This window comes from Helicoverpa armigera, chromosome 13, assembly GCF_030705265.1.
Source record: "Helicoverpa armigera isolate CAAS_96S chromosome 13, ASM3070526v1, whole genome shotgun sequence".
Taxonomy (NCBI): Eukaryota; Metazoa; Arthropoda; class Insecta; order Lepidoptera; family Noctuidae; genus Helicoverpa; species Helicoverpa armigera.
Window position 1 is genome coordinate 6,583,023 of NC_087132.1, and position 18,211 is coordinate 6,601,233.

At 39.8% G+C, this 18,211-nt stretch overlaps 1 protein-coding gene across 5 annotated transcripts in view; it reads left to right on the plus strand.

The window, feature by feature from the left end:
- The window catches only part of LOC110370670 (WD repeat and FYVE domain-containing protein 3), a 28,662-nt gene extending 10,542 nt beyond the window's left edge, over positions 1–18,120 (plus strand). For 3 of the 5 annotated variants that reach the window (XM_064037636.1, XM_064037638.1, XM_064037639.1), the window contains 31 exons: positions 92–247; positions 556–850; positions 1,020–1,140; positions 1,221–1,402; positions 1,862–1,948; positions 2,380–2,589; positions 2,670–2,848; positions 3,152–3,330; positions 3,580–3,782; positions 3,965–4,149; positions 4,629–4,887; positions 5,310–5,455; positions 5,753–5,856; positions 6,171–6,268; positions 6,460–6,689; positions 6,772–6,877; positions 7,655–7,804; positions 8,251–8,469; positions 8,762–8,913; positions 9,138–9,265; positions 9,559–9,793; positions 9,997–10,223; positions 10,533–10,786; positions 11,144–11,392; positions 11,892–12,080; positions 12,591–12,870; positions 13,154–13,456; positions 13,707–13,904; positions 14,262–14,419; positions 14,708–14,815; positions 15,092–18,120. In XM_064037636.1, coding sequence (XP_063893706.1) covers positions 92–247; positions 556–850; positions 1,020–1,140; positions 1,221–1,402; positions 1,862–1,948; positions 2,380–2,589; positions 2,670–2,848; positions 3,152–3,330; positions 3,580–3,782; positions 3,965–4,149; positions 4,629–4,887; positions 5,310–5,455; positions 5,753–5,856; positions 6,171–6,268; positions 6,460–6,689; positions 6,772–6,877; positions 7,655–7,804; positions 8,251–8,469; positions 8,762–8,913; positions 9,138–9,265; positions 9,559–9,793; positions 9,997–10,223; positions 10,533–10,786; positions 11,144–11,392; positions 11,892–12,080; positions 12,591–12,870; positions 13,154–13,456; positions 13,707–13,904; positions 14,262–14,419; positions 14,708–14,815; positions 15,092–15,250 — 5,749 coding nt within the window. In that variant the 3' untranslated portion in view covers positions 15,251–18,120. The remainder of the gene's footprint in view (positions 1–91; positions 248–555; positions 851–1,019; positions 1,141–1,220; positions 1,403–1,861; positions 1,949–2,379; positions 2,590–2,669; positions 2,849–3,151; positions 3,331–3,579; positions 3,783–3,964; positions 4,150–4,628; positions 4,888–5,309; positions 5,456–5,752; positions 5,857–6,170; positions 6,269–6,459; positions 6,690–6,771; positions 6,878–7,654; positions 7,805–8,250; positions 8,470–8,761; positions 8,914–9,137; positions 9,266–9,558; positions 9,794–9,996; positions 10,224–10,532; positions 10,787–11,143; positions 11,393–11,891; positions 12,081–12,590; positions 12,871–13,153; positions 13,457–13,706; positions 13,905–14,261; positions 14,420–14,707; positions 14,816–15,091) is intronic. The other 2 variants (XM_064037640.1, XM_064037641.1) reach the window with 1 other exon arrangement.
- Positions 18,121–18,211: the final 91 nt, after the last annotated feature.

The window sequence follows — 18,211 nt, forward strand, 5'->3', positions numbered from 1 at the left end:
ATTTTTACTTTTCCACAAAGATATTCCAAAAATATGCCTTTGTTATTTTTTTAAGGATATATTAATTTATTTTTTGTGTCCATTTGTGAAGGTTCAGAGAAGGTATCGGTAACGGAGGTTGGTTGCGCCACACAGAGATGATAGCGCAACCACAACAAGCCGGCGTTGTCATGACAACCACTGTGCACTCCAACTCGCATCTACACACGTCATTATTGCATACTCCCGGCTTCACACTACTGGCGTGGTAAGAAAATATATTAATGTACTCTTAATTCAATGGCTTATTCGTTTGGGCAAGTTAAAATAAAAAGATCCACATGTGCTCAGAGGATTCTACATGATCTTTGTAACCTTTACAGTTACATAGGTTCAACAGATTAAAGTTTTCAAACTATGCAGGCAATTTATGATCTAAGACTACTTACTTATAATAACGGTCATTAGAATTGAACCCTCCTATATCCTATTTTTTATCAGATTTGATTTTTACCATTACGACATCTCATAATGACCCCATATGCTTACTATAAGAAATCCTCAACCTTTTCACAGGTTGGTACCAGCACACCTTCAAATCCCAGAGCTATACTACCTCCTTTTCGGACTTACTCTCGGTCAGCCAGTTCGCGCCATGTGCTCAGAGCGCACGGTCTCCGTGGAACGCGTGTGGGGGGCAGCTTGGGGAGCCGCCGCCCCGGCCCGACAGTCCCCCGCCGCACTGTCTGCGAGAATCACTCTATGTTCCGACGCTGTTGTCGTACTACTGGCCGCTGTGAGGGCTTTGGTACACGCAGACAGGGCTAACTCCCCGGAATGGCTCGCTGATCATCCTGTTGCCATTGTTCAGGTATGTTTTATGTAACTTGTGTCGACATAAGATTCAGTACTTAACCTTAATCTTAGTAAGCTTTAAAAAATTGGGTAAAAGAATACATTAATACCTATATTGTTGTGGGATACTTTCTGCCGTCAATAAATTAGTGAAGAATAGAACTTAATAATAGCAAACATTTCAGGTCCTATTCTCGCTATACAACACGCTACCTGACTTCGTTCCCATAATGATGATGGCTGAAGTTTTGACAGCTCTTGCAGCTATCCTCTTTCCGCCGAACTCTACGGATGACATTCACATGCGTAAGTCTACCTGTGATTAACATTATTACCATCTATTTATAAACATATATGGGAGAGTAAAATAAGGGATGTTGTTTTAGCAATATGCGAGAGTGGAGAAAGTTCAGGAGCATCGACGCCAGGATCTGAGAAGGAGGTCATAGTGGGTGCCAGTCAAGCCGGGATGTTAACGCAACACCCTGTGAGGCAAGGCGTTATGGACTTCTTACGCGTGATCGTTCTCGACTCGCTGCCGCTCAACGTGACTGGCAAGACCGCTCCGGTATGTTATGTTAATTTGTGTAGCATGCGAGATAAAATCTTGTAAGTAGTGAAAATTATCGACTGAGAAACTTCTTGTTTAAATTAGGTTCATAATATCCAAATATAGGGCTGAATTACGACTAAGAATGACTTATCTCAAGAATAAGCTATGTGTTAATGTAGATTTTGCCTGCCTAGTGAAACCTAAATGCCAGCAGTCTATAGAACTTCCTACTGCAAACATGGCTGCAATTTTTGTTGTCTGGCTAAAAGTTGATGTTTTTTTTTTGTGCTAAAGCAGTTTTTCATTTCATTTTAATTATGTTGTCTGTTGTGTGTAGTACGTATTTATAAAACTTTTCGCATGTCGCAATAATCGCCGACGCGGATATAATGAATTAACGTCTAAACAGTAATGCCTTTGAGGTAGCTATCTAAGAGGACTAACACTGAGTACCAGCTTCCATATTGGTTCTAGAACGCCGAAAATGCGACTGACTCAGTGCCACCGTCAATGTTTTGTACTCCATGTAGCTCCGGTCCAGGGAGATCCTACTTTTATTGCGTAAATATGGGGAATTTTATTATTTAAAAATCTAAAACTTGACTAATAAATAACTTAACTAACGCTGCAATTAACCGTCCTCTTTGCATATAAGTACCTTCGTATATATTTCCTCTGCGTCGATAGTAACTTGAGTACTAAACCAGTTTAACGTACGCATATCTCGCGCCTGCTGCACGCTTGTTCGATATGTAGAACACGCACAATGCATATTACGTAACACTTCCGTGCTTCCGCCAACGCTCACGATAGTGACAATGATAGCAACGTCAGAGCTTCCTTGCACCAGGATATTATTATACACAAATTATGTAAGGCTGTTAATGTTCAGTGCTTCATGCATAGCCCTTAAAGTATATCGATTTCTTGTGACACAGGTCGTACCTACTGCCTCCAATAAGTCATTTCATCATAAATTATACCTCTTCCAGGTAATTGACTTGGTTTTGGATGCTTCACCGCCAAATTCAACCAGCCAGCAACAGATAGAGTATCAAACGGAGGTTTTGACCACACTCATGGAGAATTTATTGAACACTGAGCTGTTTGGATCAGAGTCGAACATATCCAACGTTTGTTATTTAGCCGCTAGGCTGGTTGATAAGCTATGGCAGGGACAACTCTCACGAGATCCTCACGAGGTATGTCAAAGTCCCTCAAACGATTGTTTTCATACATATTACTTTTGAGAAATGTTCTTTACATAAAGTATGATTTCTAGGTGTTCGATTTCATAGTAAAACTAATAACTCAAGCGAAAAAGAAGTCGTCAGTGATATCTCTGGAAGGATTGCATCATTGTCTGAACCGAACTATTCTATTTCTCCTGTCTCGCTCCACTGATTCCATCGCGGATCAAATGTCTGTTTTGGAAGCGTTGCATAAGCTGACGACTAACAGGTAAGTTTTATACGACTAATGAAATACGCCTCGCTTCCTTGGTTTTTTTTGATAGTATATATTTCTTACTATTGTATACAAAAACGTTTCACCTTTTTTAAAAGTGCAACTTTGTTAAAGTCTGATCATTTTTTTTATGCAGATTCTGCAAATCAGTACAAACAACGTAAACAACGTATCTTTTATTGAAAACTGACAGCTGTCAACTGCACAAAACATTCGGGACCCCTATACTTGCTTCTCGTTGCCAATATTACCTACCTATTAGAAAGACACAGATTTTTAAACTTTTGTTATTATAAGGTTGCTCATATTTGGCGCGGGTAACCACGAGCTGGAATTCATCGGCTGCCTCACGTACTGCCTGCTGCAGTTGAGCTCAAACATGAAGATTGCTCTGGACTCCCACATGAGAACCACGTGGCACGTTAACCCTAGCGGTGATCTAGAATCGAGGGATGACAAGCTTACTACACATCAAGGTATTTTTACAACTTGATGATATTTTTTTTTCCTTACATTAAAAATTATACTTTATTTACATGTAAATATGTAAACACTTTATACACAAAACAAAGATTAGGCGTCGAAGTATCCCTCCGCATCACTGTTCTCCGGAAACATGCCCAGAAGACTGGCTGCATTGCCAATTGATAAATATTTGTTTTTTTAATTCTAAAAATTCTTTGGATTGTATACCTTATATAATTTTATTGTATCTTATTGAACAGGACGTAACCTAATGGCCGGTGCGGCTAGACGCGTCTGGGAAGAACTATACGTTTGCAAGAAGCCTGCGATAGAAGAGGTGTTCAAAATAACACTACTGCTGCCCCTCGGGAACGCTCGCGCTCCCGACCTCACGGCCGTCAGGGAACAGCTCAATGAGAGCGCGCATAAACTGTGGATAAATTATATCGATATTGAGAGAAAGGTAATTATAATGTGCATAATTATGTGTGTATGCTATGTTTTGTATAATATTAGGTGGCTTATGTTATCTATCATTTGCGATTTCAATCTAATTTGTGGTCTAAGTAGCTTGATATAAAATCGGTTTTCCAAGCATGGCGCTGCCAATATATTCCGGTGTCATTAGTTTTTATTTTCTTTCAGGCAACATACCGTGTCCCATGGGAGCTTCACAATCAGATTCAGTCGAAGATACAGAAAGTGACAGGCGGTCTGACCCGACTCGCGTCCAGAACTAAAGTGAAGAAGGAAGATTCTGCTAAACAACGGTCTAACCCGCCGCGAGACCATGCGCTGGCTTATATGCAAGATCATGTACAGCTTGTCAGGTTAGTTTATATGCTTTGAAAGGTGTATTTGTGATGAATAGTTTTTTGATATAATACATATTTTTATGAATTTTGCATATTTTTTGTTTACATTGTTAAAGTTATTTACTCACGGTATTGAATTTCGTTCAAACGTTTGTAGCAAACCAGACAAGGAGCAATTAAAACCATTTGTCTATTATCGTGAGCATTTTCCAAAACTTATAACGCTCCTAGAAAGATAGTTAAACAATAAAAACTATAAAGGCGACCCTTTATAGTTTGACCCAAGCAACTATAAAAACTATATGTATGTATAAGGTTCGCCAAATGATATTGTTCTTACCAAACTTTTTGTCATCACGGAATATTGCGCGAGTCGATGCGCAGAAATTGTAGAGGTATGTAGGTATACCCATGTGGAGGTATACGCAATTTAGATGCGGATCACCACAGAGTTTTGCGAGAAGTGTATATCACAAGGTGGCATTTTTCATCAGACAAGCGTGGTGCGGCGTAGTAAGCGGTGCTGGCAACACTCGGCTCCACACTCTGCGCTACGTGCAGGCGGAGTGGGCGGGCGCGTGGCGCGAGCTGACCCGCGAGCGGGCGCTGTGGGGCCCGCCGCGAGCCCCCGCGCTCGCCAAGTGGGCGCTGGACTGCACGGAGGGGCCCGCGCGCATGCGCAAGATGCTGCGCCGCAACCTCGCCTTCTACGCGCACTACCCATACAGGCCCGAGCTGCACAACTCCGACAACGTGAGTACTAACTATGGAGACCAAAATGACGAGCGGAGATGTCATAACAAAAAATATCCCTAGAAAGTAAGACACCAAAATCGTTTGACAGCTAGGCTTATACGCACTTGGCCAATTTTTGCAATACCAAAATCGTTGACAAATGTCGCAAAGAACCCAAAAGTTTTGTTTATCACTCGTAACTGATCGTATTAGTTATGCTCACCACACCATACGTATTTTACCTCCAAGAAGGCGCCTGACCTACTTGCCTAATGGCGTCTCCGATCATCTTACCTTACTCCGTGATAGATCAAAATCGAATATAACTTTTCCGTGTCTAAATATTCATCCTTAGAACAGAAGAATGGCTTAGAACAAATTTAGATTTTTATAACACTAAACTGGAATAAGTGGTACTAACAGCAACATTTTTTCTCTAGAAACAACTGAAATACAAAGTAGCTCAAAGTCTGGACAGCAAGGAGTACTACCGTATTTACCAACAATGGCGGGCCGCTGGAAATCTGGGAGAAGTAGAAGGCGCCGAGCCCACGGACATTCCTGAAACTACTGACGAACCTACCACGTAAGACGTCAAACCTTATTTATGACATGAAAATATTACAGACTTGTGGCCATTTCCACCGGTTGCTGCTAAAGTTTATATCGGATTAAGTACTTATCAGACAGATAAACTATAACTTTTAATTCTTTGAAACTAATATCTGAGTCAATATCTGGTCTTTATCTGTCATATTAACTACAACAAGTGCATTAACTACAAGATAACTAACTGACACTGTAACGGTAACCAGTGAAACCGGGCATTGATAGTGTTACGAATTGACTAATAGAAAAATTCCTTGTTTTTTCGTAATCACAGGAGTGGCGATACTTCTCTCGATGTGGCTAACGGTGACGGGTCACCCTCAGACCTTGTTAGTAGCGGAGTCGTGAGCCGCGGCACCAATCAATCATCTGGTGAAGGTAAGTCAATAACAATAAACATAAACAATAGCTAGAGAACTAAAAGTAGTGTCTATGAAGTTTCTTGCTTGTTCCTCTCGAAATTACCCACTTCTTAGAGCCGTACAATTAGCTTGACGTTTCCAAAAAGTCTGTTCATGTACAGTTTTGAAGTAAAATAAAATTGGGTTTCATAAATGGTCTGACCGTTTTTCGACGGAGTTGACAATTGCCCTCAGACAATACAAGAAATGCTAACGTCCCTTGGGAACTGACAGCTGTCAACCTCACATAGTCGTGGTAGCAATGTACAATAATTATGTATGTCTATTTAGCGAACGAAGACGGACCTGATAATGAGGATGAAGACGAACAACCAACTCCTCCGCCTGATAACCAAACGCTACTGCGACTTCTAGAACATCATGAAAAGGTTCGTATTCGTTCTGTGTTAATAATAGGTTCCTTTCCCATGTACCTAATTTACCTCATAAATTACCACAAAATCTCTAGGATTTAAAATAAAATTTAAAAATGTATAAGGTTTTGTACCTGAAATATAACCTTCTTGGACCATATGTGTAAATTCATATGGTACTCATACGAAGTTTCTCCATCATTCAGATCTCCCACATGTTCCGCTGCGCAAGAATACAAGGCTTAGACACTACAGAAGGTCTTCTACTATTCGGTCGCGAACACTGCTACGTAATAGACGGCTTTACTTTGCTCAAGAACAGAGAAATACGGGATTTGGACAGCTGTCCTGATGACTATGAACCTATTTTACCAGCTCAAGGTATACAGAGAAGCAATCAGAGGCAGTGCTCCAAATTCTTGTATGAAGACATTCGGTATGTTATTATAACTGCTAATTTCTTGTATGGAATCGTTTTAGTTAGTGGTTATATAAATTTCTGTCTCGTGTTGTTGTAGGGAGGTACATAAAAGGAGGTATCTATTGCAGCCGATAGCCTTGGAAGTGTTCTCAAGTGACGGCAGAAATTACTTGCTCGCTTTTCCAAGAAAAGTGCGGAACAAGGTAATGTGCACTTACTGACATGTTAGTATCGATACAATTTTTTCTCAGTGTTAAGAGTTTTGTGCAGAACGATTCTCAAAAGGCCAGATTTATTTATTTATTTAGTTTTAAAGAAAGCTTACAGACTAGTTACACCAATTATTTAACAAAGTATATAAAATAATTGCTAATGACAAGCTTCCACATGTTTACATAATTATATTATGTTCATATTTTTAACAAACGTGTTTCACTTGCTTCACTTTTACACTTAATTCAAGTAGGAATAGGAGGATGGGAACATTTTAGCAGGAAACACAGGTAAATTAACTACATGCGTCTCCCATCAAAATAGTCCATATTCAAAAATTTTCTTATTTTTTGTGCGCTAGTGCAGAATAGGTCAATATCCAGGTGAGATGGCAATTTATTAAAAGCTGTAACGCTGCGTATGCAGAAGGCATTACCCCTATAATTTGTTGATGCGTGTGGTGCCTGTAGTAGAGGCCGTTTTCGTAATTTATTTTGATTGGTACGAATAAATATTTTTGAGATTTGTCTAAATGTGGTTTTTAGTTACCTGTTTACTGCGGATTTCCATATACACATGTATCCAGATCCTACCTGCCCATGTTCTTGCGATTAGAGATTGAGATATAATTTACATGTAGCTAATGTGAAAATTGAAGTTCTAATCTTAAATCAACGGATCGATAGGTTATTGAAATTCACCGTTATTGGTCACAAATACGGTACTGATTTTATGGCACGGTGCTTACTTATGTTTTTTGTGTTCAGGTATACAGCCGCTTCACAGCGCTGGCGACGGGCATGGCGGACAGCGCGGCGGGCTCGGTGGCGGGACAGAAGCGCGGCGTGGCTGTCGAACAGCCGGCCGGCCTGCTCGCCACTCTTATCGGCGATACTTCTGTCACGCAGCGGTGGCTGGTATGTATATAGACTGATGCGGGTTTAAAGGGACACCTCTCATCCCGTGCTATCACTTTCTGCGAAAAAAGAAATAAGCGTAAGCGCAGGTGTAATATGTGTTCGGACATCGTGTCGTCGAACCGCAACCGGAGCGTCATCAGTCTGAAGAAGTCTCTGCTGATGGCAAGGTCTCCCGTTACCGTCAACGGAGACGGTCGGGATAGCCACGAGGATCTTGAAATTATACTAAAAAATTTTTAACGACGGTACTCTTTTAATTAAAAGCTTTCAGAGCTAAAAACTGACATGCACAAATGCAAAAAATACTTCTTTCGAAACATTTCGAAAAAGCTGCAAAACTGGTATTATCGCTGTTACCTCAAACGCCAATTTAACTACAAGAATATTTGGGCAATTGTCGTTCTGCAGTTTTGCCGATTTGACAAAATCATATTTTATTTCAGCGAGGTGAAATATCCAACTTCCAATACTTGATGCACCTGAACACTCTGGCGGGTCGCTCGTACAATGACCTTATGCAGTACCCAGTGTTCCCTTGGATCCTCGCAGACTATGACTCGTTAGAACTGGACCTTAACGACCCGGCTACTTTCCGCGATCTTACTAAACCAATGGGAGCGCAGAGCCCTGATAGGTTGGAGCAGTTTAGGAAACGATATAAGGTAAGAAAAGAGTTGGCAATATTTTTTTAATTATTCTTTATATCCTGTTTTTAATACCTGTTCCGAAATAGAAGGGAACAAGGGTTAACTTTCAAAATTTTTCCTTATCCCTTCGCTTTATTGCAATCAGTTACAAAATGATTGACTAAATCCTTATGTGAAAACCTTTTAATATCAGACAAAGTCTCATTAAATCGCTATTTATATGAAAGTAGGACAACCTTGTCAGCATAAGACCAATATCCGACTATTACATAACTATTTTTAGTCTGAAAGTTTAACTGTTTTGCAGGAATGGGACGACCCTCACGGAGAAACTCCTCCGTACCACTACGGCACTCACTACTCATCCGCTATGATTGTGTGTTCCTATCTAGTTAGGATGGAACCGTTCACGCAACACTTTCTCAAACTACAAGGCGGACATTTTGATTTAGCTGACAGGTATTTAAAATTATAAGAAAAGAAGTTTCTAAATAAAATTACTTTTACGGATTTTATCGCGGTTATATTAATATTATTTAATCCCGACGTTTCGGTTCCTTTATCCGTATCTAATTCTGTAAAATAAGTTTTATTTAAATGTCTAATATTCGCGTAAGCGTCAGAAATCAAACCAAGCTTCGTTTAATATTCGAACCAAATTAAAGGCGGATGTTTTCTTCCAGAATGTTCCACTCGATAAAGGAAGCTTGGAACTCGGCGTCGAGACATAACATGGCTGACGTAAAAGAACTGATACCGGAATTTTTCTACTTACCTGAGTTTTTAGTCAACTCGAACAATTTCGATTTAGGTAAGAATCATTCAGCACGATTTACAAAAATCATTCATGAACTTAAATGTTGTTAAGCTACTTATCACTCAATCTTTTACAAAATTTACTAAGGGATACTCTAAATCTAGCTAATCTTTGAACCATCGCATTTCAAAACGGTCTTGTTTTGATAATGGTTAGTCGCAGTGCAAGGCTGTTTATACAGTCCGACTGCGTCATATCGATTATATTTTGCATCTTCAAAATCCACTCGAGCCAAGGTCTCAGCTTTGCCAGTGACTTCAATTACCAAATATTTGTGGTGTCGGCAGGCTGCAAGCAGTCGGGCGTGGCGCTGGGCGACGTGGTGCTCCCTCCGTGGGCGCGCGGCGACCCGCGCGAGTTCATCCGCGCGCACCGCGCCGCGCTGGAGTCGGACTACGTGTCGCACCGCCTGCACCACTGGATCGACCTCGTGTTCGGCTACAAGCAGCAGGGCGGCCCCGCCGTCGACGCCTGCAACGTCTTCCATCACCTCTTCTATGAGGGCAACGTCGATATATACAAGTAAGTGCTAATATATAAATCGCATAAACTACATTCGGAATTACTGGATTGGAAATGTTTTTCCTCATTACTACATATAATAAGTCAACAAAAAAATATTGGTTAAAGATATCTTTTCCAAAATTAAATTCACTGCATATTTTACATACATACATTACAAGATATTATAAAAGTTACTAACATGTAAGCTATTTTTATTTCAGTATCGACGATCCTCTAAAGAAAAACGCGACGATCGGCTTCATAAATAACTTTGGTCAGATACCAAAGCAACTGTTCAAGAAAGCCCATCCTAGCAAAAAGATGTCACAGCGAAGTTCCACTATACTAGATCCGAACAATATAATCCCGTCTCAGGGTATCACGCCGCCGGAGAAACTGTTCTTCCACAATTTGGAAAACTTGAGGCCTTCCTTACAACCTGTTAAAGGTATGTAGCAGATGAAACATCACAATTTTATGTTATTTTGTAACTATGCACCTTATGGTACCACCTGAGTGTTCCCTATGCATATCCATCCCCTTATATACTGTCCTACGTACTCTTACTATATACTCTTTTTACTTTTTACCCTATTTACTTCTTATGTTCTATTCATATGTATTGCCTTAGGCATTCGCGTTATGTGCTACTCATATTTACTCCCTTATATACTCCTATAAACTCTCGTATTTACTACCCCAAAGTAATCAACCAGAATACTAATTAGAACCCATTTTCTTTATAATCAAATTGCAGAAGTAAAAGGCCCAGTCGGCCAGATCCTGTACACAGACAAAGCTATCTTAGCAGTCGAACAAAACAAGGTTTTAATGCCCCCTACCTACAACAAATACGTGGCGTGGGGCTTCGCGGACCATTCTCTGCGTATCGGCAACTATGACAATGATAAAGCAGTGTTTGTATGCGAGACTGTGGCTCAGGCCTGTGGGGAGATTGTGACCTGTGTCTGTCCGTCTGATAAGACTATTGTTACTGCTGGGACTAGCACGGTGAGTTAAAACTTGTAATATTAAATTTTAGTAACTGAGAGAATGTTTAGTCCGGGTATATTGTTGGTCGTAATGAAAGTGATGTGTCATATCACAGGTTGATAAATTATGCTCATTTAAAATCCCATTATTATTTCATACTATTTTATAGTAAAGTTGCGAAAGACTTAACCAAAAAAAATTATTTGAATTTGTTGCTAGCAGCCTCTATGGAATATACACTTTTTTATTATTTTGGGCTAATTATCTTGTAATGTACAAGTAAGTAATCCGTGTTCTCGTCTGCCTTGCCTTTTCCAAATAATCTGTAGGTAATCAAAATATAAAATACTATCACAAGTCAACTTCATCCTTCAGGTGGTAACAGTATGGCAATACTGGGCCCGTCGTCGCCGTTTAGCCGTCAAAGTCTGTCTGTACGGTCACGAGGAAGCAGTCACTTGCTTAGCAGCCAGTCCTGCCTACAACCTCGTGGTGAGCGGCAGTCGTGACGGTCAGGCCATCGTGTGGGATGTGGAGAGAGGGACGTTTATAAGGCAGTTACTGCCGCCCCAGTCGTATGGACCCCCGCCACCAGTGTCGGCGTTGGCTATTGATGATCTAACTGTGAGTATCTTTATGTAATCTTGTTACATCATTTTCGTAATAAGTTTATGTAGATATCTTTTATCTAAGCACACATAATAAAACTTAGATTGGGACAGATTACCTTTACAAATTCTAAAATAATATTCCTCCCCTCCTTTATGAAAATTGTATGTACTCCCCTATGTTTTTCCTTATGTACACTTTATGAACTCCCCTAGTATTTCCATAGGTATGTACACTTTGTGGAATGCCCTATGTTTTTCTTTATGTACACTATGTACTCACCTATGTATTACCCCAGAACTCCCCATGTAGTCTATGAACTGCCTTATGTATTTCCTTATGTACACTATGAACTCCCCTATATATTTCCTTATGTACACTTTATGAACTCCCCTATAAATTTCCTTATGTACACTTTATAAACTCCCCTATGTACACTCTATGTACAAATTTTAAATAATATTAAGTCAAATAATCAAAACGATTAATGCTGTACCTATGTTTTCTCCTGTAGGGTGACATAGCAACTTGCAGCGGCAGCTGGCTATACGCGTGGTCGATCAACGGCGAGCTGTTAGGCGCAGTGGACACCATCGGCGGCCGCGAGCGCAGCCAGCAGGTGCTGTGCGTCGCCTTCAGCCAGACCAGGGAGTGGGACCCGCTCAACGTCATCATTACTGGCTCCACTGATGGCGTTGTTAGGGTAAGTTCAATCTAAATATATATAAGAAATTCTGTTAGTTACACATTTTATAACTCAAGAGCAGCTGAACCGTTGAAGCTGAAAATAAGAGGGAAGCTAGCTAAGTTCCGGGAGGACATAGGATAGTTTTTGTCACCTTCCTTGACGCGGGTGAAACCGCGGACAGAAGCTTGTTAAGTATAAGTTGTGGTATAACTTGACCAAATTGATTTTAACGTCTGACGAATAAGGTATTTACAACACTGTTGTGGAAAATGAATGCTAGAATTAAAATAACTGATTGTCAAGGCACGACAATCGTTCGGCAATTTTTATGTAGGTACAGTTGACAGAACACCAACTTACTTTAATTTCTTCAATAGATTCTAAACCTTATCACAATAGTGGACGGGTTATGTTCGATTGGTAAAGTTTGACAGGTTCGGGTAGGTTGACCTGCTGGCGTCAAAAATATCGCGCAGATTAAATTACCTCGTAAACAAACCACTTATTTACAAATTTCATCCACAGATGTGGTCAATAGACTACATAGCGGAAACAGCGGACGAACAAACGGAGAGCTTAGAAGGTGGTAGCGTGGACCCCGTCAGTTCGGTAGATATTGACAAAGATAAGGACGAACAGAAACTATCTGTACAAGAGAGTGAAGAAGCTAAGTCTGATAGTGAAGTGAAAGATGCGGAGGTTAAGACTGAGGACGCAGAACCGGCTGGCGAGCAAGAGAGGGAAGCCGCCATTAAAAGGGTCGAGGAGCTGGTCAAACAGATGAGCTTGTCGCAGGAGAAAGAAGGTTAGTTGCTTATTATGGGTTGTTATTTGCGATGTGATTCAAAATGGGATACTAAATATTGTTAAAAGAGTATATATGTTCGTATCTTCTAGCTTTTGACTACATGTTGTTGGTGTTATTTAACAACAGAAGCTACCTATAAGTTAAAACAAAAAAGAAAAACAAAGTCGAGTATCCAATTGGTTACATACACATACAAACAAATTCTACTTATTGTAATATCAGAATGTATGATTATGAAGTTATAGATAGGATTTTCACTAATACAAGCTTCTCTCTACAGGAACTCTAACAAAATCAGGCTCAGAAAGTTCGCTATCGGACGCTTGCGAAACGACAAGCGCTAAGGAGTCCGCGCGAAGACACGACGAAAAGGACACATGCAGTGACAATGAAGAAACTCAAGAGTACGTGGAAAATGTGGAAACTAAGGAGGAACCTATCGACTCCTGTGATGAAGCTAAACAGGAGTATGACAATGATAAGGACTTGGACGCCGAAAAAGATTCGCATAGAAGCAAACTGCAGAAGCAAGGACATGTCATGCTTCGGAGAAAGTCGAAGGGGAATCCACTGTATCGTAAAAGTAAGTGCTCCTGATGCCAAAATAAAAGTGTTTGTTCAGACTGTCTGTTTATCAGACCTATTTATAGACCCTTTGAAAACGCACGCTTGATAGGTTTTGCCACTCCATTCTACAATGACATCGATCAAAAGCTTTGATCCGGTAGTTGATCCATTGGTATGGGTGTGGGGTCTTCCTGCCCCGTAGCCAAGGTGCCCGATCTTTTATTGAAATGGAAGGTCTATAATAAAAATATACTAAATTTCTACAGGCGGAGGCAGCATAGGCGAGTCCAGTGAATCCTGTTCGCTCGACACGACGGGTCCGTCTTGCGAGCCCAGCACGGAGAGCGGGCTGCGGGCCAGCAAGTCCGACACCAGCCTTACGGACTCGTTCGTGGTGGTGTCCGCGCCCGCCTCGCCCGCGCCTCGCGTGCCGGCTAAGATACAACCCGCTACTGTTGATATAGGTGAGACTTTATGTAGTAGTCGTCTCTGATCATTGTACGGGTAGAAGAAAACAATTTTTCATTTATTTTATCATGTGGGATTTTTACATAGTAATGTTAGGTGTTGAATATAAAATAATGTACAAGAGGGTGGGTATATTGGTGAACTCTGTATTTTTTTGCTTCAACTTTATAAATAAGTAGTAAGAAGTAGAAAAAATATTTAATGGTGGGTTTACTTTATCCGATTTAAATGTATAATTTGACTCCATAAACTTTTTTCATTTTATGTAAAATAAAATTTTATTGATGTTTTGCTGTTAGAACCGGCTATACAACATGACAGCAAAGTATTGACTGACTTAACAAAAATTTCAGAATCAGGCATAAAATGGATCCGTCGCCTAGTGCTACGCGGCAAGCTGACGATGCACACGGCGTACGAGCGGCGCGACAACGCCTGCCCCGCCTCCGTCACCGCCGTCGCCGCCGCCAGGAGCGGCCGCGGCCTGGCTGTGGGAGACGCCAGGGGACGGGTCAGTATTATACAAAGAGGAAAAATCTTTCCCAAATAGGTATTTTAATACACTTATACTATCAGAAGAAGGAAGAAGTACTCCCACGACGAGGGTTATTTATGATACAAGAAACATTGTAAATGTAGTCAAAATACCGTAACGACGATAAAATGAGAATAAATCACTTCAATTTTCTTGAGGTGTTAACTTTACTAAAGGCGGCAAAAAGTTATCTCTGTGCTCATTATGCGACGGTAAAAGTATATGAATATTTATAATGACTGTTTTTTATTGTTTTGGTTTCAGATTTTCCGCTGGTCGGCCCCCGATATGTCTAGCGCGTCTGGAGCAAAGGGCGGCCCGGCTGATCATTGGATACGAGATGACACAGCACCTTATTGCACACAATGCCAGGTACAACTCACATATAATAATTACTAATTCCTGAAGGTAAAGTCATATTTCAATCTCTAATTGAAAAATAACGTATAGATCGCTTATTGTAATCCGCAGGTAACTGACTTTACGTCCGAGAAATAAAGTAATACTCGCGTATATTGGAAATCATCTCCCGAGCCTCTTTCCAACCATGTCGAGGTCGGCTTCCAGTCTAACTGGATGCGGCTGAATACCAGTGTTACAAGGAGCGATATTGGAAATGACTCTGTTAACATAAAATCCTTTATCCAGGTTCGTTTCACGGCACTAGAGCGTCGCCACCACTGCCGCGAGTGCGGCGCGGTGTTCTGCGGGCGCTGCTCGCGGTACGAGGCGCCCGTGCGGCGGCTCCGCGCGCTGCGCCCCGTGCGCGTGTGCCAGCGCTGCCACGACAACATCACGCAGCGGTAGACGACCTAACGTCACACATCACTCCACTCACAACTACCGTCTTACCGTTCCTTGGTGCAGTTGACAGTTGATGTCAGGGTGACAGCTGTCAACTGCACAAAACATTCGGTAGGTACTATGTTTTCTTATCGTCTCAATCCTAAAAAGTTTGACGATTCAGGTGTGTCCTTACTAAATTCAGTTACAGCTCACGTCTAAAAATTGTAGCCTTCTCCGAAGCTGGCTGTTAATTATTAGCCGGTTAGTGATCACATTCTACGGGTGGTGGACCACAGGCTATTCGTCGTGAGTTCCTGTGTATTATTGTATATTGTCCGATTCTTAAAAACCAGGAGGTATAAGGCTTATTTTCACAATTACACAATTCAATCTAGACAGAATTATGTATTGTACAACACTGTTTAGGATTTAGATGCTAAGAATAATAACATTTGTGAGTGTGGCCGTAGCCCAAGTATTCGTATCGTCCGGACTTGCCTAGACTAACCTATGGACGTCAGGCCAGTCCTAATGGTTTTAAGCAAAAGTATTGATGTCGAGGTGTGCCTATTTGTATTATCATGAGAATAAGGTATTAACAGATGTCATTAACCAATCAAGTACTTTATAAGATTCTTCCCAACTTATGAAATATGGTTAACATCATCACAATAATGGACTAGTGTGCTTTAAAATTTTCGAACAGGCTATTTATAGGCCTGAAGTGCGATATTCCAATTACAATCATTTCTGAAGCGCAATCAGCTTCTTGGATGTAGATCCAAAATTATGTATTCAGCTCATAAATTTAGAATTTCCTTATACCAAAATATTGCTTGATTTGCGTTAAATTTACCGCCAAAGTTATTTTCTATTTAAAATTTATAAACATCTGTTCCTAGTTCCGTTTTTGAATGTATTTTATTATTATAATCAATCAATTTATTTATAAATTATATTATTTATGGTGCTGCTTATTTTTTTTATTAAAACAGTATTAATACGATTAGGTAATTGTACAATTATTGTTTTTAATATTATTTAAGATAGATCTCAGAAATCTCGATGTTTATTAGTTTGTATTTGCTAAAATATTTAATGAATTATCATATATTTACAAAATTAATCTATAATAGGGAAATAGGAAATTTAAAACTAGGTATCAAAATATTCATCCGCATCGCTGTCAGCTGGGATCGTGCCCAAAAGGCTGGCTGCATTGCCACGCTGGATGGCAATGCATATCCTTTGACCGAAGTATAGGCCAGCCCTTTGGTCACGAGTGGACTCCACTAATCGCTTACTAATTTCTCGAAATAGTCTGTGGGCACTTGGGCCCCATGGTCCCAGGGTTTCAACCCCAAACGGCTCAAAAATGCAATTGCCGGTGAGGTTTACATATTTGTGCCGCTTGAGGTTTTCCGCGGCCGCAGCAGCTGCACCGACACAGCTCGCCGTACTGGGAAGGTGGGAAGGTGCAAGGGTGTCGACGCAGGTTGCGTCCCACACCAAAGACCTACCCATCTTCCAAGGCATTATAGACATCCCGTCTGGTCTCTTGCCTGGTAAATTATCATATTGAGTTAATATATTTGTTTAAAATCGAATTAAATGTTGAAGTCAAATTAGAAAGATATTACGTTAAAATTGTGATATGATATTTAGTTTGATAAAGATTAGCTACATCATCAATGTATAAAATTCATTCCACTTTCCAGTGTTGCGATGGAATTTCATGTGAATATAAATTAGTGCTAGTCATATTTTTGTACCTATATTTTATTTATCTGTGGGTTATTCTTCCTCGCATTGATATGTAGTGGAACAAGATATATTATGTGTATTGATGTCATTGAATTTGAGTTATGTTCATGAATGTTTTGTATGTAGCTGTAGCTCCCGGCTTACGCATTTATAAGCTACATTCCTAGTCGCGAACGTACAAGTCTGCGTTAATTATTTAGAGCAGAACTGCAACTGAGTGTATTACAACATAATCATAATAAATATCTACTGTGCTGGAGCTATGTTGATGTATTTTAAACTTAACATACAGTTATTATTATAATTAACCAATTACCAATGTATGCAATTTAATATAATGCTTTCATATTTCACTGTTTATCTATGACAGGGTACTTTTAATGCGTTGTACTCACAAAATTATGTATTCGTCACTATGCGTATGTGTTACTTGTACTGAAATGTTTTAAATGTTATTCAATAGACGATGTATTTTAATTAACCGAATAATTATTTGATATAAAACCTGAAACACTTCTTTTGAAGTTTGTTTCGACGTATGAATGTTACTATTTCCGAGTCAAATCGTAAAATTTGCCGATTTTTTTATTAGCAGTTACATGTATGCATAGTAAACAATTAAAGTCGATATTATACAATAAATGCCAATATTGTCCGCTTGGGGACTGGTATTACATAAATGTATGTCCATAGATAAAATGTTTAAGATTTAAAAGTGGTATTTATCGAAGAAAACACCTTCACAAATCTTGCCCGAGTAAATAAAAATATTGTAAAAAATATGCATTCGCAATTTTCTATATTTTATAAACTCAAAAAAAAAGAAATTAGCAAAGATTATCTTGAATTAATGAAAAAGATTATTATGAAGTTTGAAATACTATAATCTTGCTTTGAATACTGTAAGTTACGTAATTTATTGGGTCGTTTAGTGTCTGTAGCAACGTTAAATATAACAATTAGTAATGTAAGTGGATGTTTCTTAGTCACCTGACCTGTCATGTATAGAAAAATAATTTACAGACAATATAATACGTTGTTTAGGTAGTACGTAGGCACTGAAGTTTATGCCGTTGACTAATGTATTCATGTACCCATAAATGAATAAAGTGGTGCAGCAAACCAACTGTCATTGTTTTTTTCTTTTTCATATTCCCAAAGCTTCCATCTAGCTTTTTGCCAACTAGATTATATGAAGTCTGTTTTTTTTTACCTAAC